General features: G+C 36.7%; 1 protein-coding gene across 2 annotated transcripts in view; it reads right to left on the bottom strand.

Moving 5' to 3' along the window:
• LOC306998034 (NACHT, LRR and PYD domains-containing protein 3-like) overlaps positions 1-25,128 on the bottom strand; it is a 108,534-nt gene that overhangs the window by 68,250 nt on the left and 15,156 nt on the right. For both annotated transcript variants that reach the window (XM_079611765.1, XM_079611766.1), the window contains exons 4-8: positions 17,873-17,980; positions 17,615-17,696; positions 17,156-17,351; positions 15,232-17,062; positions 2,339-2,509 (exon numbers count right to left, since the gene is read on the bottom strand). In XM_079611765.1, the coding sequence (XP_079467891.1) occupies positions 2,339-2,509; positions 15,232-17,062; positions 17,156-17,351; positions 17,615-17,696; positions 17,873-17,980 (2,388 nt within the window). The remainder of the gene's footprint in view (positions 1-2,338; positions 2,510-15,231; positions 17,063-17,155; positions 17,352-17,614; positions 17,697-17,872; positions 17,981-25,128) is intronic.

Below are 25,128 nucleotides of genomic sequence, written 5' to 3'. Positions count from 1 at the left end.
AGTCTGTGGTGTCAGAGGGAGAAGACAATACATCCTGCCGCTCGCTGGAGGGGTCAGGCTGCAGAATCATATCTAAAACTTCACTACAAGTCAAGCCCTTTCTCATGTTGCTTGCTGCTCTTCTCACCATCAAATGACCAGCAGGCTTGCATGCAAGTGTTCAAATCCACTTGCTTAGTTTTTGTTTAGTCTGCATTTCTCACCATCAAAAGGCAGCAGATGCATCAATACACTTACTTTGTTTTTGTTTACTCCATGTAGTTCTGAGAGCTGAGGTGCATATTTTGATTTTCTCAGACGCATCAAGGTGAGTTCTCTCTCTCTCTCTCTCACTCTCTCTCACACACACACACACACACACACACACACAAACACACAAACACACAAACACACACACACACACACACACACACACACACACACACACACACACACACACACACACACACACACACACACTTTATTATGCTATTATACTCCATATAAAAGCCAGAAACTAAGCTTTTTTTTGCAAAGGGTTAATGGTTTGCACAGGGTTAATGGCTATCTAAAGGGTTAATGGTGCCACGTGGTTATCAACAGTAAAAATTACTAATTTTACCTCTTCCCAACAGGGAAAACCACCAACAATCAAAATTGCATGATTATATGGTGTTATGGCTTTGCAATCAAAAAATGTGGTTATAATGGAAGTCAATGGGGCAAAAACAGCCACGAACAGTAAATGAGGGAGAAAAAGTTAAAATCTGATGCTGCACAAAAACTAACAATGCATCAAAACCAATGTTGTTTCTAATCTTTGACATGTCCAAGACTGTGATATAAGGTTAAAAAAAATCCAGTCCACAATCACATTTTATATTGAAAATAAGTAATTTTGTGTCCCCCCCCCCCCCCCCCCCAAATCAGTGACATAATTTATGAATTTGGCAATTAAAGAGTTAAAATCTTGAATTTTTTTAAAACATTTAGTAGTTTTGAACAGGACTGAGGTTGATTAATAGATTTATGCAAAAAAAATTGCGAAAAAATATTTATCTGATCAATTTTTACAGCAGTTTAAAGTAGTGGCTGTTTTCAGCCACGAACATAACGAAAGGATGAGAATTTGAACAATGCACAAGGGTTAAGTGTTACAAGTGGAGTTCATGCCAACTCTTAACTCTTCCTATACAGCAAATGGAAATAAGTTAACGTAACTTTGCCATCCTGTCTTTCAAATAGTTGTTTTATCAACATGAGAAATAAAGTGTCTTACCTTTATCTCCCTGAATTGCAGTGGATGGTTGTCACGAATATGAGCGAACATGTTAGACGTGTTCCCTTGTTTTGCAGCCACTTTCCGTCCACATGTCTTACACAAAGGGAAACTGTCTTCGATCAGCAATCCCTCTGCATTTTTTTGGAACCCAAAATATTTCCAAACATCTGACTTTACCCTTTTTGAAGGGGGATAAATTGTCGGCAGCGTTCCTCCTTCCGCCATTCTTATTCTTCATGTGAGAATTTGAATGCGGCGTCAGTGGCCGTGGCGCGCACTGCGTGCAGTGATTCTCCATGTGACGTGAACACTGTTTACATCCGGGTGCGCTCACGTGTTCTGCGCAGCATATACGCAGTGTTTGTTCAAGCGGTTGATGGAAAATAAGCTATAATGCACGTTCTAAAAATAAAAATTCGGATCTATTATTTTTTACGGTATTTTGAAGTGCCCACGATAACAATATCGTGTATATTCATTATCGTGATTTATCGAATTACCGAAAATCGGCACATGTCTACCCTCAAGTCATCCTAGGTGTATATGACATTCTACTTTCAGATTAATACAATCGGAATTATATAAAAAATATGTCCTGGCTCTTCCAAGCTTTATAATGGCAGTGAATGGCTGTATATTTTTCCATCAAAGTGAATCCATCCATGATAAAAGTGCTCCACACGGCTCTGGGGGGTTAATAAAGGCCTTCTGAAGTTAAGCGATGGGTTTGTGTTCGATTAACCCCCCAGAGCCGTGTGGAGCACTTATTTTACAAGAAAAGATATTTGCCAATGGCCCTCAGGATCTGTAGCTCTTATTCTGATATTTAATGTTAGATCTTTCCTTTTCTTGGAACAAAATGAATGCTTAATGTCACTTCAATATTTCTCGACGAAAAAAGAACAACAACAATAAAATAGCAAAATGACAGGATTGATATGGTATACCCACGTTGTAACAAATAAATAAAAGATCTTTGAATTTTTCACAAAAGTTCTCTTGCGCTTTTGCCTCCGGCATCGTCCTGTCAGTCATCGCACCTCACTCTAGTCATGTGACTCCTGTGGCTCAACTTACCTCAGTATCTCCAATTTACACGTTATATTCTTCAGTCCAGTGCAGATCAGCTCCACTCCTGAATCCTGCAGATTATTACTGTTCATGTTCAGCTCTTTCAGATTGGTGTCTGATCCAAGAACTGCAGCCAGAGCTGAACAGCTTTTGTCTGTTAAGTTACAATCATTCAACCTATAATAAGTCACAACACAGAATTAGATGGAACACATACAATACATGTTCTATATACAAATATTAAATACATTTTCCATTTATTTTGTTACATAAACAGCATATACAGCACAGAGGCTGAGTTAAACTAGCATTCATCTTCAAAAACTACTATATCCTGTGCATTAGTGTATTTAATCAGTGACAAATTTCCTAGATAAAATGAAGCATGTTTGAAAAAATATTTGTGTAAAGCTTTTATAGCTATAGGATTTTTTCTCTATTTATGTCACCTGATGGAGTTTAGGTTCTTTCCACTGTTGCCTCTGTCTTGCTTAGTTGGGGACACATTCAACAATATTAACTTCACATTGTACTAGTTGAACTGGTGCCTGACAAAAATGTATGAAATCGATGGAAACATGTTGAAATATGAACTAAAGACAGGTAGGCAACCTTTCAATGATAAATAAATTAATATAGCCTATACAACACAAGGATATTTTTATGTTCATAATAAAATACAGCATGGTATAAAAGTAGGCTATGAAATTTATGATGCATATTATAATGTTTAGACTAGTGTTTGTTTACTGTTAAATGCTGTGTTCATTGATATCTGCTCAAACTTGGATGTTTATAATGTGCTAGCAATAAAGTTTCATAGTTTGGAGCGGTTCGATCGCTTCAATAATGTTCTCTGCACACTCTGTGGGTTTGGGTTTTGAAAAGCAAAACGCGTCCTTGTGAAAAAAAAGTGCACTTTAGTGTACTTTTAAAAAGTGTACTTATTACTCAAATAATATACTTAAAAGTATACACTTAAGTGTGAATTAAATGCAATCTTGTGTGCGCACTCAATGCACATTAAGTGTAATTTATGTCAAATTTATTACATATTAAGTTGAAATAAAATAAGTTGCCATTAAAGGTAGGGTAGGTAGGATTTATATAAAAACTTTTTACCAAATTTGATTAAACTTTCTATATATATCAATGCATAATTAAAATGTAAGTACTCTGATAAAAAGAGTATAAAAATCGAGTGACTCTAGACCGTTTAATCTTCATTAAACACAGCTCATTATTTCCATTCGGGACGAATCACAAGATTGGCTTGCGCGACTGTCACTCTCCGTCGCCATGACTACCGCCGCTATTACTGGCTCTGCCCACGTGCGCGCAGTCGCGCAGCCGTTTTTAGGTGGGAGTGAATGGAATTAATGAGCTGTGTTTATTGAAGATTAAATACACTAGAGTCACTCGTTTTTTTTACTCTCTATTTCAGAGTACTTGCATTTTAATTATGTATTGGTATATAAAGACAGTTTAAACAAATTTGAATAAAAGTTTTTTTTAGACAATTCTGACCTACCCTACCTTTAAGAGTGATTTTTTTGGTACAACTTAAGTGGGACTTTATTACAACTTTATGTCTACTTTCATAATTGCTTATAGTGTCTTTAAAATATACTTAAAGTGCACTACACAATATACTGACACGCAATTAATGTGGACTAAAATATACTTTAATGTCAGTTGAAAATACACTTAAGTGTGAATTAAATGCATTGTTTTGGGCACACTGTAATAAATTTGAAATTAATTACACTTAATGTGCATTCAGTGTGCCCAAAACAATGCATTTAATTCACACTTAAGTGTATTTTCAACTGACATTAAAGTATATTTTAGTCCACATTAATTGCGTGTCAGTATATTGTGTAGTGCACTTAAAGTATATTTTAAAGACACTAGAAGCAATAATGAAAGTAGACATAAAGTTGTATTAAAGTCCCACTTAAGTTGTTCCAAAAAATCACTCTTAATGGCAACTTATTGCAGTTTATGTCAGCTTAATATGTAATAAATTTGAAATTAATTACACTTAATGTGCATTCATATTCATCTACTTTCATTATTGCTTCTAGTGTCTTTAAAATATACTTTAAGTGCACTACACAATATACTGACACGCAATTAATGTGGACTAAAATATACTTTAATGTAATATACATGTACATCGTTATATAATTAAATACATTTATAATTACATTTTTTATAATAAATTTGCAATTTAGTACATTTCAAATTTAGGTTATTAAGAGATTTTTTTTAATCCAGTTACAATCAAAAGAAACACTATACATAAACACAAACAGTTACAACACTTTAACTCATTTAGAAAGAGTCTGGAGGACAATGATGCTTATATGCACAATCATTTTCTTCCTCAAATACAAAGGTACCTAAACATCACAGAAAACATTATGCATTTTTACATTTTCAGAAAACATCATTCTGTATGATATATAAAATTGTTTCCATGTAATTTACTGGTATTACTACTTTTGGGGTAATTTGATCGCCATAAAACAAACACACACACACACACCTAATATTAACAAAGATAAATAAATACAGTAAATAAATTGTTCATTGTTAGTTCATGTTGGCTAATGCATAAACTAATGTTAGCAAATGAGACTTAATATTAAAGTAAAAATATTAAAGCTCTTAAACCTTTACTAGCACCAACAGGACCAAATGGTTTCTTCTAAAATCTTACTCAATTACAGTGAATATAGTTTGTCTAAAAACAAAAAACAAAACAAAATCTGAAGAACTCCAACGTCATAAAAACAAGAAAACCAAAATCGTTTGTCACCAAATGTTTTGAAGTTGTTGGAAAGTGCTGTTTATGTCAATGTCCCAGAAGCTCTCCAGAGTATATGTGAATGGAAATGTTCCAGAGAAGCAGGAAAGTCAGAAAAAATTCCTTGAAGAAAGAAAACAAAAACAGAAGGAAAACAATTGTTTATAAAAACAGATCCAGTCCATTATTATATTTGGCTCAATTGAATGAAAGTGATAGATATACAGTTGCGCTTTAAAGTTTATATACACCTTGCAGTATCTGCAAAATGTTAAAGGGGTCATGACATGAGAAACCAAATGTGCCTTGATCTTTTGGTATATAAGAGGTCTTTGTACCATTAAACCGTCCTGCAAGTTTCATAGCTTAAGACGTCCTCCCCGTTATAAACAAATCATTTATTTAATCAAGCTCTAAATACAGCTCGTTCTGGATCCATGGTAAGAAGTGACGTCACGGTACGAAGTGACATACCAGCGTTTGCATATAGACCGCCTCCACCACAAGACAACTACGCTTTAACACTCTGAGGTCGGCAAACGCGCGGGCGCGTTTTGCTAATTTTTTTTTACATAGCAGCAAAATAGACCAAAAATACTCCGTCAGTTTTGGTCATACAGCCTTAAGAAATATGAAAAAATAAGCTGTTAAATGTCTACTTTTTTATGTGTCCACTTACAATCGAAATAAAACATTGTGCTTTTGTAAAATAAAGACAGTAAACAGGGAGTGCTTTATGCCTCTCCGTCTCAGTGAACTTTTTTTCTGAAGCACGTCTCTAAACTCAAACAAAACTCAGCGAACACTATTCACTCAGACATGAGATATATATCTCTATAATCATTTAAGTGTAGTTTTAAATTATCTAATTCAAAACTAAAAGAAATATTCTCTGTTTATGTAATCTATATATAAAGAGCGATAGATCAGCCGTTCTCATTATCGTTCTCTCACCTCATTACTCTGCTAATGTGACACGCCCATCAAGAGCGCGCGCTAGATAACCTGAAGCAACACATGCAAACCAGTCAATGCCCACAACAGCTGGATAACACACTCGCTGTGAGGAATAATAATATCGTGATAATCCTGGAAATTTTACCTCAAACGTGCTGGAGTAGCCTAAAAACGGATCCAGCTGCAGATCATCAGTAAGTGCTTTGTTCTAATCGTGATATGAAATGTTGTCTGTAAACCGCAAAAGACTGTTTAAATTTGAATCGCGTTTCTGTGTTTGAATGAACGGCAGATGCTGTTGTTTACTACAGCTCGCGCGTGTCTGTGTCAATGAATATCGCTTTTAGCAAACTATCTATATTGCCTACTGAGATGAGTAAAAATCGACTGAATACGTTGAAATAAAATGTCTTTGTATAAGCAACATATTAAACTGCAAATTAACATTTATGCCCTAATGTATAAAATACGATATGTTACAGATGAAATATGAAAGACAACATTTCGTTTTGGATAGATTATAAAGTTTTTACTGCCACATCAAAACCTAATTTACAAGTTGCAAACAAAATCTTAAAAGGTCAATATAAGCCTTCTCTTTAAATTATTTTTGTGTTTTATTAGTGACAAATTTGGGGAGAGGATAGCCTACATCCAAAACTTTCTGAAAATACGAATGAGAATTAACTGCACAATTACTAGAAATATTTACCTCGGATATTATACAATTTGCAAGCATACAAAGTTTGTGGAAAAATACACTTTTTTTCAAGATGTTTCCAACTCTGAACACAATGTGTGTGTGTGTGTGTGTGTATATATATATATGTGTGTGTGTGTGTATGTATATATATGTGTGTGTGTGTTGTCTTTGCATTCTTTCTTGTGGCTCAGTGACACCTGAATGAAATGCTCATTAGTATGCAGCATTATCAGGTCTTTGTCTCCAGGTGTGAATGAGGACATTATTCATGACCTTGTTGGATCATTCACGCCCACCTGCATATTGCCTTTCCAAACAAAAAGTGTCTTACAAAATTTAAATCAATCTATTGTTTAATGTGAACGATTAGCCCGGATGATTTTCAGATCATTTTAAAGTAAACACTTTGGCCGACAACATCCATTAGTCAAAAGTATTGTGGGAATATGTGAAGTTGGTCGTTTGTGGTCTTATATCAGACAATTTAAGTTTGAGTTTTTTGAATAACCACGCATAAATAATATTCTCTCAAAAATGCAAACATGTACATACATGTTGCTCACATATTATGATAGTCATGTTTGTGCTAAATAGAGTGTAATTGCACCTTTGCCATTAATATGTTTATAAGCAACTGAAAAAAATACAAATATCAGGGCATGTCAAAACATCTCAAGGACCCCAAAAACACCTTAGACCCCAGAGGGTTAAGCGCAAGGCAACTACGCTCATTTCGTACCATTGTCGCGCCCGCGCGCTGCGCGCCTCACGTGTTCAGTCGACGGACAGCGAGTGGGTCTGTGTACAGGGAAATTACGATGCCACAGATGTGCTGTTCCTGGCTGTGGACAAATAACATCTTTGAATACGCTGCGAAGGATCCAGTCGTCAGGGAAAAATGGATGCACTATTTTTTGCGGACGTCCCAGTCACGGCAGTGTTAGTTTCAGCGTTTGTTCTACATTTAAGCATGACTGTTTTGAGAACAAATCCCAAAAAGATGCTGGCTTTGCCAGAAAACTGTTGCTCAAAGATAAGTCCTTGCCGACTATTCTGGGCTCAACAACGACGACGCAAACTGTGAGTAATGTGTTTAAAACTTTAAACTACTTTTTAAATACGCTGAATCCGCAAATGTTCTGGCTGGGGGCGTTAATAATTGATGCATAGGCACTGACGTTAGCCAATCATAACAGTGGGCGTTAACACTGAACTCTTAAAGGGGAAAATTAATCAACAAAATTAACACTGCCTTGTAGCCGAGCTGCACCAATCACATCGGTGTATCTGATATAGGCGGGCCAGAGGCGAGCTAAACCAATGACGACAGCGCTGCGAAGTCGAAGTCATTAGTAAACATTGCAAGATGTTGAACACCAGTTGTTTGAAACGGCTTTGGCCGCTACAATGAACGAGTTAGACTTTTATCTAAAAGAGGAACAGAAGACGGCGCTCGAATCGTTCCTTTGCAAGAAGGATGTTTTTACTGTTTTGCCGGCAATAGTCTAATCTACCAGTTAGCTCAGCTGGTCGTAGTGTTATCCAACTGCGTGCAGTGAGATTTTCAAATGCATGCTTGGTGCCGCCCCTCGAGTTGGGTGATTTATATTACTCGATGCCAGACCCTTAATCTTTCGGATTTGGGTCTGGATTTCCAGGCTAGCAGTTCCTGGATGTTAAAGTTGAATTTACTGTCCAATTCGAACCACTGAATCTGCAAAGCGGAACAAAAAAATGGACCGAAAATTGCCTTTTAAATATTATAGGTTGTATTTTTAAACCGTTTGAATATTTTTGAAGTGAAATATTAAAGGTGAATATGGATGATTGGATTTTTAATAATGAACATGTGTTTGTAATTGAAATATTCACAGCTTAAATTTCAACCCAAAATGCAAGCCCTAAAAATACAATGCATTAAAATGCAAGCATAGTTAATGCTATGCATTTTTTTTCAAGTAGTGCAATTCAACAGGCTTTTTTGTTTCAAAAACATTTGGCATTATTTTACTTCCATACCCAAGACCCATGCAAATGTTTCCTCATCTTGGCTTGTAAGTTTCCGCTTACCGCGCAAATCTTCATGAAGGATGTTCCTGTATTTACCACGGTTGACATAGCAATTATGCGGCCCTCTTCCTTTGGTTTGATACCTGTAAAATATATGATTATAGGGGCATCTGTAAATGCACAGGTGGGAATTTATTACTTGCAAATGGAGAAGACTCAAAGTATTTAAAAGCTATAGGGATAGTAAGTGACTTGATAGCAGTGTTTCAGCTTGATCAGGGTGTGCTGTCTGTGCAACAATTCATGACAAATCATGTAACATCACCACATCAATACAGGCCTGTGATTCCACACCGCTTGCACTGTATCTCCAATCACAAATGAACTGATCCTGCAAAATGAATGTTTAACTCCAGATAAGCACAAAAAATACATATTCCAAAAAATTAAAAAATAATGCTACATTACAAGCATTATTTCTAGAGTGATATATTCAATATTTATGGTGGTTCTAACATTGATTATATGTATTAAATGTATATAAATGTCTTCGAGTGTTACAATATTGGATCTGCATTTAGCAAATTTGACTGGAAGTCATTTAGTCATTTTAAAATGTTTTAAAAAGTCGGTTTAATTAAAAAATATATATTTTCAGCAGCCAAATTCGTCGAACACACCCACACGCGAACATGTTATGATGTAACGTTAAGAAATGATTAGAATGCAATCATAGATAAATTATTGAAAACATGATTAATTCACCTCCCGAGTCTATTGCTTCTACTCTCTGCGATGAAAATAATGTAATGTGTTACACTCTTAATCGCAATAACAACTGCCATGTTACAGTGAAATTTTAAAATAAAGAAAGCATCAAGATATACTTACTTGACTCATTATTGCAACGTCTCATCTGTAATCAAACGTGGCGTTCTCTTCCTGATTGCGCAGCTTCAGTTTCCTTTCCTCGCGATCACGAATCGCGATTTACAGAAACATAACAGCGCATTTTTCAAACTCTAGTAAAGTAATGCGTCATCGTGATGTAGTATTTCTGGCGCATGCGCATTAAACAAAGTTAATATATTTCATGCATGGTTATATTTGTGACAATCAGCGGCTGGAGTGCCCGCTTGAGCCACTGGGGGGCACTCCTTCTCTATTTTTCATTACTACTTTTGGTTTGATTTGGACTGATTATGCTTTATGTCTCTCACCTGGTTTTGATTATGCTTGTTAGCTTCTATGATTTAAGCCTTGGTTTTCCTTGGTCTCTTTGCTAAGTGTTGTTAGTGTCATACTGCAAACTGAGCGTTTTCCTAGTTCCTAGTTTCTTCGTGTTTCACAGTTCCCGGACTCCCTGCCTGTATCTAGTTTACCCGTTTGCCTTGCCCTTGTATTGTACTTCTGCTGTATTGGACTGCTTACCTGGACTCTGACCCTCTGCCTGTGTACTCGGTGTGTATTCTGGATCATCCTTTATTAAAGCCTGCATTTGGATCACCACTGTCTGTTCCATGTGCAGTTTCGTGACATATTTCAGCTTTTTGATTTCTGTTCAAACTCATTGTTTGAACAGAAATCTACAGCGCTTTACAACTATAGGACAGGAAGAGCTAAATAAACTTATTACTGATGGGAATCTAAAATCTAAACCAACAACATGTTTATTAGATCCAATACCCACTAAACTACTGAAAGAAGTGTTACCTGTAGTGGAAGAGCCTCTTCTCAATATTATTAACTCGTCTCTATCTTTAGGACATGTTCCAAAAACGTTCAAGCTGGCAGTTATAAAACCTCTTAAGAAACCACAATTAGATCCAAATAACCTAGCAAATTACAGACCCATTTCAAATCTTCCATTTATGTCTCAAATACTAGAGAAAGTTGTGTCCGCTCAACTGTGCTCTTTCTTGCAAGAAAACGATATCTATGAAAAATTTCAGTCAGGATTCAGGCCACATCATAGCACAGAAACTGCGCTGGTTAAAATTACAAATGATTTACTTTTAGCTTCTGACCAAGGCTGTATCTCAATACTAGTTTTACTCGATCTTAGTGCTGCGTTCGACACTATAGATCATAAAATACTCTTAGATCGATAAATTACACTGGTGTTCAGGGACAGGCATTAAGCTGGTTTAGATCGTACCTATCAGACCGTTTACCATTTTGTCCATTTAAATGGGGAAAAATCAAAGATAACGTCAGTAAATTATGGAGTGCCGCAGGGATCTGTATTAGGCCCCCTGCTATTCTCAATTTATATGCTGCCACTTGGTAATATTATAAGAAAACATGGAATAAGTTTCCACTGTTATGCTGATGACACTCAATTATATATTTCATCAAGACCAGATGATAACACTAAATTATCTAAAATGACAGAGTGTGTTAAAGATATAAAATATTGGATGACGTGTAATTTTCTTCTATTAAATTCAGATAAAACGGAGGTATTACTGATTGGTCCAAAAAACTGCCCACAAAACCTCTTACAATACAACCTTAATCTAGATGGACGTCCTGTTACTTTATCCTCTACAGTAAAAGACCTGGGTGTTATACTAGACCGCAACTTGTCTTTTGAAAATCATATTTCAAATGTCACAAGAACAGCCTTTTTCCACCTTAGAAACATTGCTAAGCTACGTAATATGCTATCAGTTTCTGATGCAGAAAAGTTAGTTCATGCATTCATGACCTCGAGACTAGATTACTGTAATGCTTTATTAGCTGGTTGTCCTGCATCCTCAGTAAACAAGCTACAGTTAGTCCAAAATGCAGCTGCTAGAGTTCTTACTAGGTCAAGAAAATATGATCATATAACACCAATTTTATCATCTCTACACTGGTTACCTATTAATAATTTGTAATTGATACGGAACTTGTTACTGACTTATAAAGCCCTAAATGGTTTAGCTCCTGTGTATTTAAGAGATCTTCTATCACCCTACAATCCATCGCGCTCTTTAAGATCGCTAAATTCGAGGCTTCTGGTCGTACCTAGGATATCTAAGTCCACTAAAGGAGGGAGGGCGTTTTCACATCTAGCTCCTAAACTCTGGAATAGCCTTCCTGATACTGTCCGAGGCTCAGACTCGCTCTCCCAGTTTAAAACTAGACTAAAGACGCATCTCTTTAGCCAAGCATTCACAATGCATCGTACCTTTTATACTACAGTTAAATCAGATCAAATGCATTCATATTATGAACAGCAGCTACGCTAATTATTTCCCATCTGCCTTTTTTGTTGTTATCTCGGGACGCCTGTCCCTATAACTCAAATAGAGTTCGTCAGCTCCAGTTATGTATCCAGCCTCTCATGGAGACTTCAGATGCCCCAACGCCTGTGATGAGACGACTCGACGCCTGTGAAGAGACGACCCAACGCCGGCGATATGTTATGGCCTAAATTTATGATTAACTAACTGTATTTTTGTTTGTACATTTTTGAAATGCATTTTCTGTAAAGCTGCTTTGAAACAATATGTATTGTGAAAAGCGCTATACAAATAAACTTGAATTGAATTGTGTTGTTAGACTCTGTAAGTTCCCAAAACTTGGCTCATTCACCTAACTAAAAGTCAATCATTTTTATAGTGTAGTGTAATCTAATTTAAATTAAATGTATTTTAACTGAATTTAAATGCAAATTAATTTTGTTTAGATTTGTTAAACTTTGCTCACAATTAAATTTAATTGACTTAGATCAAGATAATGATATTAAAGGTATTCTGTACACAGATGTAAAGTACAATACATTAATATTACATTAAGAACTCCTCTCATAAATTACATTTTATTGTCAAATATTATTTGGAAAACTGACCCTTTTAATTGAGTTCATAGAGCAGAAGCTGGTGATAAAAATGTCAACAATAAGTTGTACTGGAGTATACTGTATAAACAAATGTATTGCAGTTTAGAGGAAAAATACATTTCAAGTGCATTAATGCACACAGTATATAGACTAAATACATTTAAAATACATCAACAAAATAATTTGACAACACACTTAAGTTGAAATTAAAAACAATTATTTTCCATGTTTTCCATTAAAATTATTATTTTATTTAGTATATTAGTCAATACATCAAAATAATTGTTTAAGTAAAACTTACGTAGACATTATTACAAAGTGCCTTTTTAAAACATGCACTTACGTGTGTTTAGAAATATTGTCATGAAAGTGTACTTTAAGTTAAACCTAATTAGACATTATTACAAAGTGCATTTGTGAAGTGCACTTAAGTGTGTTTAAATATTGTGATGAAACTTACTTTAAGTTAAACTTAATTAGATATTACAAAGTGCATTTGTAAAAAGTGCACTTTAGTGTGTTAAGAAATATTGTCATTAAAGTGCATTCCCTTCAAGTACACTTAAGTGGTATTTTATTTGAACTATATTATATTATCTGCAAGTGCACTTTTCAAAAAGTATACTTTCATGATTTTAAGCACACAAAAAGTACGCTTTCAATACAATTAAGCACACTTCTTTTTCACAAGGGGCTTCATGTTTTTACGCCAATCTCATTTCATAACGTCTAAGGAATATATTTATATGTTCTCAGTTGGGGACTAGATGACACTAATGGCGTCCTGTTAACTTGGTTAAATGAAAAATCAAACAATATGGAAATGACAGGTATGTACTATGTTTCAGGAATAGCACAAAGGTGTGATCAGTGTGTTCAATAATGTACTTTTTTGTCCATTGTTGTGTATCTTTGGATTATGTTGTGTTGTAAATAAAAAAGCCATTCTTTTTTTAAATTCACTCTTCATTCTTTGTGCAAGGTTCCTCATAATGATATGGCCTGATAGCACCTGATAGGTAGCCTGGCTAACGCCAGACCCAATTCTCGTTGAGACTTGGGTCTGGGAACCACATGTGCATTTTCTCGTATTTGAGGCGTGGTTTACGAATGCCCGGCGCCGTTTATTGGGTGCTAAGAATGTCTATCAAATGCGCCTGTACGCTCATAGCCAATCGTTTCCATTATACCAGATGACGAATGTAGACTAGAGCGACAGAAATTAGACAAGGAAGAAGACGATGGGTAAGATATTTATGTGTAAACAATGACGTTCAGCAACTATTGCCGTTTGTGCAAGATAAACATGAGGGTCGAAGGTATATATGGATATAAACAAACTGCTTAGTTGTGTGGCATAGATGTCGTCATCGTCTTGCTGCTCCCTCCCCGTTCTGTGATTGGTTCCCTAAATGAGGCGAAAATCTGGTCCATGGTATCCAGACTGCCTTTCAGCGTGAATAAAATCGCGCTGCGCAAAGGCAATATGGGGAAACCCAGGCTACCTGATAGGGCCATTATGGGTCTTTGTCTTTCTCAGGTCTGAAGCACATCAATATGCATGGGTGGTTGAAAAATCTTTAATGATTTAAATAAAGCTAATATTATTTAAATCTAAGAAATTGTATTTGTTTTTAATAATTCAAGATTAAGGTCAATCGATGGCTGATGCAGATATGTTAGAGAGCAGGGTGGCCAATGGGTGATATATCATTAATTTAAAGATAGTAAAAAAGCATCCTTAACAATTGCTGAAATTAAATTTATAATTATTTTACTTAATTACTAAATAAGAAAAATATATTCAAAAAGATTATATGAAAAAAGAGATTTTGAACGATAAAAAACTTTTTTGTAGAAAAAAAACATCTTAAAATGTGTATATCAGATATGATACAACAGGCTTTTGATAAATGTTTATTTGTAAATCTCTTGATCTACATATTGCATTAAAATAATATTACATTAAACTACAGAATTACTCATAGAAATAAACATTTAAAATATCTAATTACTGGGAGAAACAGAGGGACAACTAATATATGATGTGGTAATATATAAGTACTTTATTTAAGTAGCCTGTTTTATAAACATCTCAATGTTTTATACTATAACCTTTCAGAATTTCATCTTACTTTTTGGCAATATTAATAACATCTGTACCAGATTACATTATTTCCCCCCAGTTTGGATATATGAATAAAATATGTCTTTTTTTCTTCCTCAATATGAGTATGAGCTAATATATATATATATATATTTTTTTTTGATATATATATATATATTTTATATATATTATATTCTATAAGTCATACAAATATGGTGTATTATATGATACAAAACAAACATGCAAACTTTTTTTCATGGTATTTTATATTTTGTCTTGAGGTTTGATAAACTGTCTCCACAAAAAAAAAAAACTCTTTACACATGAATCTACACGTGACTTTACAGGTGAATATCACCTGAATATATTTACAGATGAATATCATCGGTTCATGTTTATGATGGGGAATCACTATAGAGTAATGTAGATAAATGCATTTTAGATGAGAGCTAAACATGACACAATATATAAGAAGACTTACAGAGCTCTTCTGGAGGTTTTGATGACTGTCGATAATCTAATGAGACACTCGTCTGATTTCTTGAATTTCTGAAGCTCAAACTCCTCCAGCTCTTCCTCTGATGTCAACAACACAAAGACTAACGCAGACCACTGGGCAGGTGAAAGGTCACCAGATGAGAGACTTCCTTTGCTAAGGTGGGTCTGAATCTCTTTCACCAGAGTTTGGTCGTTCAGTTCATTCAGACAGTAGAAGAGATTGATGGATCTCTCTGCAGGAAGATCATCTTCTAATTTCTGCTTGATGTACTGAACTATTTCCTTGTTGCTCTGGTCATTGCCGTCTTGCTGTGTCAACAGACCTCGTAAGAGTCGTCGATTGGACGGGAGTGACAGACCGAGGAGGAAGCGAAGGAAAAGGTCCAGGTGTCCATTGTCACTCTCGAGCGCCTTGTCCACTGCAGTCTTGAGAAAATCAATCATGGTTTCATTTCTGTTTTCTGGTTCTGTAGACTCATGATCAAACACACTTGTCTTGTTGATCTCTAGACACAGATGTGCATAAAGGGCTGCAATAAACTCTTGAATGCTCAAGTGAACAAAGCAGTACATGGTCCCAAGAACGATCCCTGTTTCCTCCTTAAAGATCTGGGTACACATGCCTGAGTACACTGAAGCCTCATAGACGTCAAGACCACAGGCTTCCAGGTCTGTGTCATAGAAGATCAGGTTGCTACTTTCCAGCTGATGAAATGCCAGTTTCCCCAGTGAAAGGATGGCGTCTTTATCCCAGGAAACATCTGGTGTGTATTCTCCATCATACTTTCGGCGGCTCTGCTGGATCTGAAAGCGGAGAAAGTGTGTGTACATTTGTGTCAGAGTCTTGGGAGTGTCTTCAGTGTTTGATTCCTGCTGTGTTTTAGAGATCTCATCAGCCTGAGTGTTTTTCACATCATTATTTCTTTTCTCCTGCAGAATGTTCTGGAGAACAGTGGCTGAAATCCAGCAGAAGACTGGGATGTGGCACATGATGAAGAGACTCTTTGATTGTTTAATGTGATCTATGATTGTGTTGGCTTGAATATCATCAGTGAATCTTTTTTTGAAGTACTCTTGCTTTTGTGCATCGCTGAATCCTCGTATCTCCGTCAGCCGGTCGATGCAGTCAGGAGGAATCTTACTGGCAGCTGCTGGTCTGGTGGTGATCCAGATGAGAGCAGAAGGAAGCAGATTTCCCTTCATGAGGTTCGTTAGGAGAACATCCAGAGAGGCTGGTGACGATACATCACGCCACGTCTCATTACAATCAAACTTCAGAGGAAGGCGACATTCGTCCAGTCCATCTAGGATGAACAGCACTTTGAACTGATTCCTTCTTGTAAGGTTCAGTCCTTTTGTCTCTGGGAAAAATTGAGTTATAAGGTCCATCAAACTTAGTTTTTCTTTCTCCTTTAAGTTCATCTCTCTGAATGGAAGAGGAAATATGAAGCTGATATCTTGATTCTCTTTTCCTTCAGCCCAGTCCAGAACAAACTTTTGCACAGAGACTGATTTCCCGATGCCAGCGACTCCTTTTGTCAGTATAGTTCGGATCTCCTTGTTTTGTTCAGGCGCTTCAAACAAATGTGTGCATTCAACCTGTATCTCTTGTGCTTCATGACGCCTGGAAGCCACTTCAATCTGTCTCACCTCATGTTCAGTATTGACCTGTTCACTGCCACCCTGAGTGATATAGAGATCTGTGTAGATGTTATTCAGAAGTGTGGAGTCACCTTGCTTCGCAATTCCTTCAAACACACATTGATACTTCTTCTTTAGGCCACATTTCAGCTGATGAACGAAGAACAGCTCATCTAAACACAGGAACAGAACATAGAGAGTTTGAGTCTTATTTTCTCTCCTACATTTATAAGAGACAATCTGACAGATGATCATGAGTCGCTCACCTTCTAGAGCATCAGCAGCTTCATCTTGCTTCATCTCTCTCAGGTAATGTAGTGTGAGATCAAGAGCTGATTCCTTGATACTGGATCTGTTCTCAATAAAGTCCTTCACAAAGTGTTGTGTGTTCTCATTGTGTAATATTTTCTTTAACTTCTCCAGTTCATTCCTCAGAAATGTGATTATTTTGTTCTCAAGATCCTACCAACAAAAGAAAGAGAAAAGACAGAATAACAAAATTTAAGTCAAATTGTACATCTACATTTGGTCAACACTATTTATTCAATAATTGTAATATATGTACATAAAAAAAATCAGTTAAAAGACTAACATGCTAACCAAGTTGTGCTAAAATGTGTTTAAAAGGAAAAATAAGTGATCAAGAAATTTTATTAAATGTCTTTATTCAATAACATATTTGTTTGTTAGAAATATTAAACATTTATAAAAATGTGTTTTCCTACCTGGAAGATCCCTAGAAGATTGTCTTTGAAATTCTCGTGGTTCCTGTGAGTCTGAACGTCTGAGTCTGTCTCACATCGAAGCCTGTAGTCAAATTAGTAAAATAAAATACTAACTGATATTTTACAGAAAGAGAAATAAGCATTAGCTGTGAATACTCTGACAAATGTTTGATCTGAACATGTTTCATGATTGGTATTCACTGATACAACTTTTAAACACAGTCAACGTGTGACAAAAAAGTTAGTAACACAAAATACCTTTTATTAGATGATGGTGTTTTCTCACTGAAGTTTGGTGGATATCCATCTTTAGACCAGTCACTCTTCAGAGACACAGAGCTGGACACATGTGAGCCTGATCTTACACTGATGACACAAAGAACAGAGAGAAAACACTTTACTACAGAAGATACTTAGTCTCATTTGAAAAGGTTTAATGTTGCAAATAGTAATCAAATGCAGTATATCTGTGTATTTGTTCATTTATGACCATGGTTGGATGGATTGACATGTTTAGTAGCAGGGCCGGAGTGGGCCCACTTTTTCCATGGTGGAATTCCAAATTAGCATTTTTTCCAAATTGGATAAATGAAGCAACAGTTCAGCTCTTACTATTGTGTAGTTAGGGGCCAAGCACTGAAGGTGCGGGTACCTATTGTATCTGTTCCGGGTCTTATTCTTTTTCTTTTTAGGGGCCAAGCACAGAATGTGCGTAGGCACCTATTGTATCTGTTCCCGTACCAAAAATAATTATTCTTCTTCTTCCGCTCTGGGAGTCTATTGCAGCCCATAGAACCGATCGAGGGAAAGTTGTAATGGTTTGACATTCGGATAGAGGACAGTCCCAACATTAAATGCACCAATTTTGGTGTGTCTAAGTCATTCCCTCTAGCGCCACGAACTGTCCAAAGTTTCACTCATGTTTATTCTAATAACTTTTGAACCACAAGGGCTAGAAACAAAATTCTTTTTTCCTCTGATTCCTGACCTCGTGACGATTCGATTGCACCCAATGACGTCATTTTGCGTCATGAAAAGTTTCCCGCCATTTTGAATTTTCCGAAAAAGCTACTTTTTCGAACTCCTCCTAGGCCGTTGCTCCAATTTCCATGAAAATTTAATCAGATCATCTCCAGACCATGCCGACAAAAAGTTATGGAATTCAAGTTGATTCGCTTAGCAATTTTTGAAAAAACCCACAAACAAATTTTACGTAGCGCTTGTGAAAACAGACGTAAGGCTGTATCTCCGCAACGCTTTGTTGGATTCAGACCAAATTTGCCACATGTCATCACAAGCATGACCTGAGGCTACATGCTGCGTTTCGGCGCAGCGCCACCTACTGGTCCGGAGATATGAAAAATGGCTATTTTTCCTTATAACTTCTGAACAGTTTGCCCAAAAATCATCAAATGGGTCTCGTTAGATTCAGGGCGTCATACTGAGTTGACTGATATCCAATTTTCCCATATCGGCCATTTTGACTGTCGGCCATTTTGAATTATGTGCTAAAATGCTGTATTTTACGAACGCATGAACGTATCGTTACGAAACTCAGTATGGGTCATCAGTACAAGGCCCTAAAGGTGCTCAAAAGATTATGAGACAGCGCCACCTTTTGATCAAAAGTTATAATTAAATTTCCAAAAATGCTAATAACTTTTGAATAAATTTGCCTTTAGTAATGACACTGATCTCAATAGATTCCTTGGGTTATGCTGAAAACATAGATACCAATTTTGCTTACCAATACCAAAACTTCCATTCCGCCATCTTTATTTTCTTTTAAAACCTACTTTTTCGAACTCCTCCTAGACCGAACGTCCGATTTTCACCAAAATCGGACCGTGTCATCTCCAGACCGTGCAGAGTAAAAGTTATGGATTTCGTGTCGATTGACAAAACCGTTTTCGTATACCGCAGAGGCAAAGTTTAGGCATGATGCCAAAAATGACTATTCAGGCTTTATATCTGCAATGCCTTGACATATTGACACCAAACTTTGTATGTGTCATTGTCACTTCACTCTCACCACATCACATCAGTTTCGTAACTGCGCCACCTATTGGTCGAAAGTGATAATCTTATTTTTAGTTATTGTATGTGATTTTTCAACCATTTTGCCAAAATTCATCTTTAAATGTCTTCAATTGCTCCTTGCTGCAGTTGGTCTCACACTCCCAGCCACTTTGGCATGTTTTGTCGTCTTGCTTGCGCTTGGCCCCGGTGATTGCTGCTTGCAGCTATATTTATTATTAATACCATGGTTCAACAAATAATGTAAAGGTTAAATAATAATTTAAATTAATAATTTAAGTAAAGAAAGAAAGAAAGAAAGAAAGAAAGAAAGAAAGAAAGAAAGAAAGAAAGAAAGAAAGAAAGAAAGAAAGAAAGAAAGAAAGAAAGAAAGAAAGAAAGAAAGAAAGAAAGAATTTGAAATGTATCCCACTCTTCCACAAAGAGGCATATTGAACTAATGTTTACAGTTGCTCAGAAGATACAAAGAATAATTAAGAGGTCATTTTACTGCATACACAGATCAAGCTTGAGTTTTGTTATCAATATTACATTGCATAATATTTGCAAAGTCTATGAATCGCCATGACAAATATTTAGTGATACAAAAAGGCTAATATTTTAATTAAATTTTATATGTTACTTGTGAATAGGTTGACAACGATACAACGGTATAAGCCGAATAATTACGTTGCTATTGCTAATCATTACAAGGTCTATCTCTCTTTACCTGCTGTTTGTCCTCTTGAAAATAAATATGTAAGCTTGGCACATTTGGCAGCATCCTCCTCCAATGCCTTTCTTTTGTTCAACCGTGCTTTTTCAGCCCCTCCTGGCCTCTTCCTCCCATCCATCCTCCCTGACGCGTACCGTTACGGTAGGGCCGGCCCAGCTATCGGGATTCGGTACCTGAGAAAACGTTTTGGAAAAGATGCGCTATGGACCCAACCAAATCTATGGGAGGGGAGGGGAGAACTGCCTCACATGGAACAACCCATGCAGAGGCTGTGCGCTGCGGTGTCCGAATGCGGAACGTGTGTAGCCTAATGTAAATAACGTGACCAGTGGCGGATCTACGGGGTGGCAAGGGGTGGCAGCTGCCACCCCTGGGAACTAGTCTTGCCACCCCTGTTGCCACCCCATTTATAAATCAGATAATATTTTTAATGTATATTTTATGTTCATAGCCTACACGTTGAAGGCTAAGGAGACCCGCACCAAACTCCTTTCAAACAGAAATCGCCGATTTAGAATCCCCTCCGCTCCCCCTCACAATGGTTTCACCCACACCAGCACGGCAGCGACCCCTGCGAAATTTCACCAGTGGCAGTTTTTTACAGTCTATGGTGGCAGCACGCAGTGTTTCGGAGAAGAGAGGATAAGCAGCTAGCAGCAGTGAGTTAAGAGGTAAGTTTGACACCAAGTAGAAAAAGTCCATAAGCAGACAGTTAACCCTGCAACAACCACATTGTTACGTTCTATTTACATTCGATTTACATCCGCAATCTCATCTAATTTTTCTATGAACGTCAGGTCAGATAGCTAAGGGTCTAACCGTTAGTCAAGCTCTTTGTGTGTGTTTAACCTGTTCATTTGTTAAATAAACTGTTTATAGTGACAGTTATGTCTTCATTTATGTAAGGAGTTATGAAATAAAAAAATTAGTCAATACCTTTAATATGAATTATGAGCGTCTGCGTCGGCCGCTCCCATTCAGAAAAAAAAATCCTGTGCTGTCGTCACGAAAGCGTTTAACAAAACAACGTCCCTCAGGGCTTTTAGCTCAAAAATGTGCAGATTTAGAGAAATATTGATAGATTCTCATAGGTTTACATTTCTATAGACAGGAATCTATAGTTATTGAATTTATACCCAAATGCGTCGATGTAATAATTATGAGCGCTGGATACTCTGATGTAAGAGTAAATCGATGTTTTCAATCCATACCAGCACCCTATGCACAGTATAGTCCATATGGAATACATGAAGAAGAGCCATAATCATGTGACATTCCAGGAAGTCCCTGACACAAACAAAGCTAACAGAGATCTGTAACATGCAGATACTGATGTTTTGAAGACAATAAACATGATTGCAATGATATTTGATTTACCTGTGTTCTTCGAACCATGTCAGGTATTTTCATAATAATAGATTATATTTATAATGTAATGCTAATCGATATAGACTTTATCATCGTGCAGAATACTATAAAATAATATATTTTCTGTCTGATTTTTTTTTTTTTATCTGAAGCCAAATCAGGTATGCATCCACTTTCCCAGCATCTATGATTGACTATCCAACTTTGAAAAATGGTCGACATGCCAAATTAAACTGAGATATCTAAGCGGTGTCATAAGCTGGTGATGCACAAGCACTGCACGTTTGACTTACATGCAGTGCCGTCGCAGGTGGGATGCGAGGCCCTGTGCGAACTTAAAATGCGAGGCCCTGCTCTTTGATGTGGATGCTCAATTGCGCATGAATAACAGTCACGTGTAGCTGTTCTAGTTCTATTGCACGAATAATCTCGCTGCAATACGTTTTTATCAAGTAGAATAATACAGCATCATGCACATAGTCTAAGGCGCCGCAATAGGGCAATAGGCCGCAATTCCCTGGGGCACCGCATTGTAAGGCCCCCAAGGGCTGATCATTTAAACAATCAGAAATGTTAATATAAAGACGCAGAAAAATCTCTGCATCCCCCTCAGTGGGGCCGCTCTCTCGTTACGCTTGTTATGCGTTTACCTTTTTCAAACTGGTGCAGCGCTGACTCGCGGTAGCTAGAAAATGCATGATTTGATTTGTTAAACATGAAAAGGACTTATCCGTCCAGCTCGCTCTAACTTTAAAGGAACACTCCGACTATTCTCTGAAGGCGAAGCACTGCTACTTGGGCGGAGTGATAACCGCAGCACCTGAGACACGCCGTTGTTTCTTCTGTCAACAAAACCAACGTGATGTCTCAGGTGCTGCGGTTATCACTCCGCCCAAGTAGCAGTGCTTCGCCTTCAGAGAATATAGTTCCCAGTATTTATACGGTTAAAATATGTCTGTGTCTCATGTGACTTTGTTTTTTGTACACTCTGTGACTATACAAATCACAACATGTAAATAGGAAAATGTTTGCGTTATTTTGTCACTTATTTGGATTAGTATGCTAGCTGCAACCATTTACATCCAGTCTTTGTGCTAAGCTAGGCTAGCGGTGGGTGCGTCAAACAGACTTATAGCACGCACGGAGATGAAAAAGGTATGTATGGACTTATCTAACTCTGGGGGATAAGATGAATAGGCTAAAGTCCCAAAAAGTCGGAGTGTTCCTTTAACCTAGATAAATGTTCGCTATTATAGGTGCATATCCAAGTGTTTGCGGAGTGTGGAGCGCGCAATGCATGACAGACGTCGGCGCGAACACTTTCATTTTCCTATCAACAGTGGAAACAACTTTAAATACTCAATCTATTCTGGTCATACATAAAAGAATAATGCATCAGTCGCAAACTCACAATAACAAGAACACGTTGTCCTTTTGTAAAATAAAATAAAACAAACAAGGCGCGCTTTCATTGTCTCCGTGGCGTGAACTGGAGCGCGTCTCAAAAATAAACTGAAATACAGTGTATAGCCTCAAGAACATGATGAATATTTCTATATAAATCTCGAAATTTCCACTTTTAAACGAAAAAAATTTAATCGAAAGCAAATACCGGCTGATTAGGCTGTAATAATAATCCGTATGAAAGGTGCATTTCTCTCTAAAGACGCATCCACTTACAGCGGATATGTAGATGTGTTTGCAGCCGACACTGATTTAGAAATATATATTTTTTTATTAATAAACAATAAAAATGCCTCGTTATTTTTTCAGACATAGGCTATTATCATTAGCCTGCTTTGGCCGGTGCTTTGCGGCAAGATTTATGCATGCGCTTGAGCGCGGAATAGGCTATATTCCTCCATACACCCAGTATTTAAACAGAAATTTATATAAACGTGAGATTAGTAAACTAATTGCTTAAATGAATGACTACTAGTCGACTACAAAAATATTTTGTCTATGGCAATTCTAATCAATGCATTTAGGCTAGTTGATTTTTATTTAATTAGTAATAGTATCCAGCTCTTTACGTTAATTTAGTTGAGTTAACAATTAGTTAATGAACTAATAAAATAATAAAACAAAGATTAAATTAAGATGCTAACTACATATTTCTATATAGTATTGCTTGTTCCACCACATAAGACAGTTTTTAAGTTGACAATCCGTTACACATTTGAAGATTTACTGTATCTTGAAGATTGTTGTATTGTATTTTATCTTCTGTTATAAAGATGAAGATTGACATTTCCTTTTTTCAGAACTTGATTCGTGCTTCCGAAATCGGTCGCGTTCTCTTGCAGCTGATATGTTGGCTTTCCCTCGCTTTATATTTCCCGCTCTCCCGTCTTCAGTGAGGACGCATTACGTAGCGACAATGAAAAACCCGCTTAATTTGTTGGATTTTTTTTTTATGTGACCTTGACAGACAAAAAAAAACAAAAACAAAACAGCAGGATTGCGAGGTCCCCTAGTGGCGCGAGGCCCTGTGCGGTTGCACAGTTCGCACAGTCTATGCGACGGCTCTGCTTACATGGACACCTGTTATCAACAACGTGACCGTTTTCTCTCTGGTTGACCACGCATTTTGCAGTTAGCCCTACATGACTGAAATTCTACTCAATCGAAACAAGTAAAAGTAGTACACTACTTTCAAACCCTACTCAGAGTAGGCTACTAGTCTAGACATTTGAAGCCGATAGTCAACACATCACATGCTTAGTGTATGAGATGTAATTGCTTAGATTACAGTTAAATATTTCATTGGGTTTGCTGGTAGATGAACCAACAGAAAGCTGAGGCCAACACAGCATCTGATGCATGAATAACCACATTTTTCTTAGTAGCTTATGCAATTTGAAATGCATTTCTGTACAATTACTTCAACTTACTGAAGTGAGTGTCTTTTTGTTAAAAACAAAAAATTCCACTACATTCCACATCTGAACACCACCAAAGTCTTCAACCAGCAGAAATTTGGCAGACTTGGTACAAGACTGTCGGTTTATTGAAGACTGGTATGTCATACAATGTATCAGTGCCATGACCAAACTTGTAAAAATCGTGATCAACTAGAGAGAACATAAACATTAACATTGTTAATAGCTGTTCATGGCTCTGCAGCATTGTTAGTTAAAAAAAAAAATAGTATACACAATAATATGTAGCCTATGTATCTAGTCAAAGTATTTACATTTTACTAAGGATTAAGATTCAGTTGACTTGGATAGATGAATTGGAATTGTACGACATGGTTTTAACCAACATGCTACTTTTACGTTTGACAAACTGCAGGTCAGATTAGGATGCAAAATGAAAAGGTTTGGCATAGCCAAGTTCTTTCAACCCAAGAAAAAAAGGGGGGAACTGGACACAGGTGGAGAAGACAGGG

The sequence above is a fragment of the Phoxinus phoxinus genome (assembly GCF_949152265.1).
Source record: "Phoxinus phoxinus genome assembly, chromosome: 5".
Lineage (NCBI taxonomy): Eukaryota > Metazoa > Chordata > Actinopteri > Cypriniformes > Leuciscidae > Phoxinus > Phoxinus phoxinus.
The sequence above is the reverse complement of the archived record's forward strand: the minus strand, read 5'-3'. Positions and strand labels throughout refer to the sequence as shown.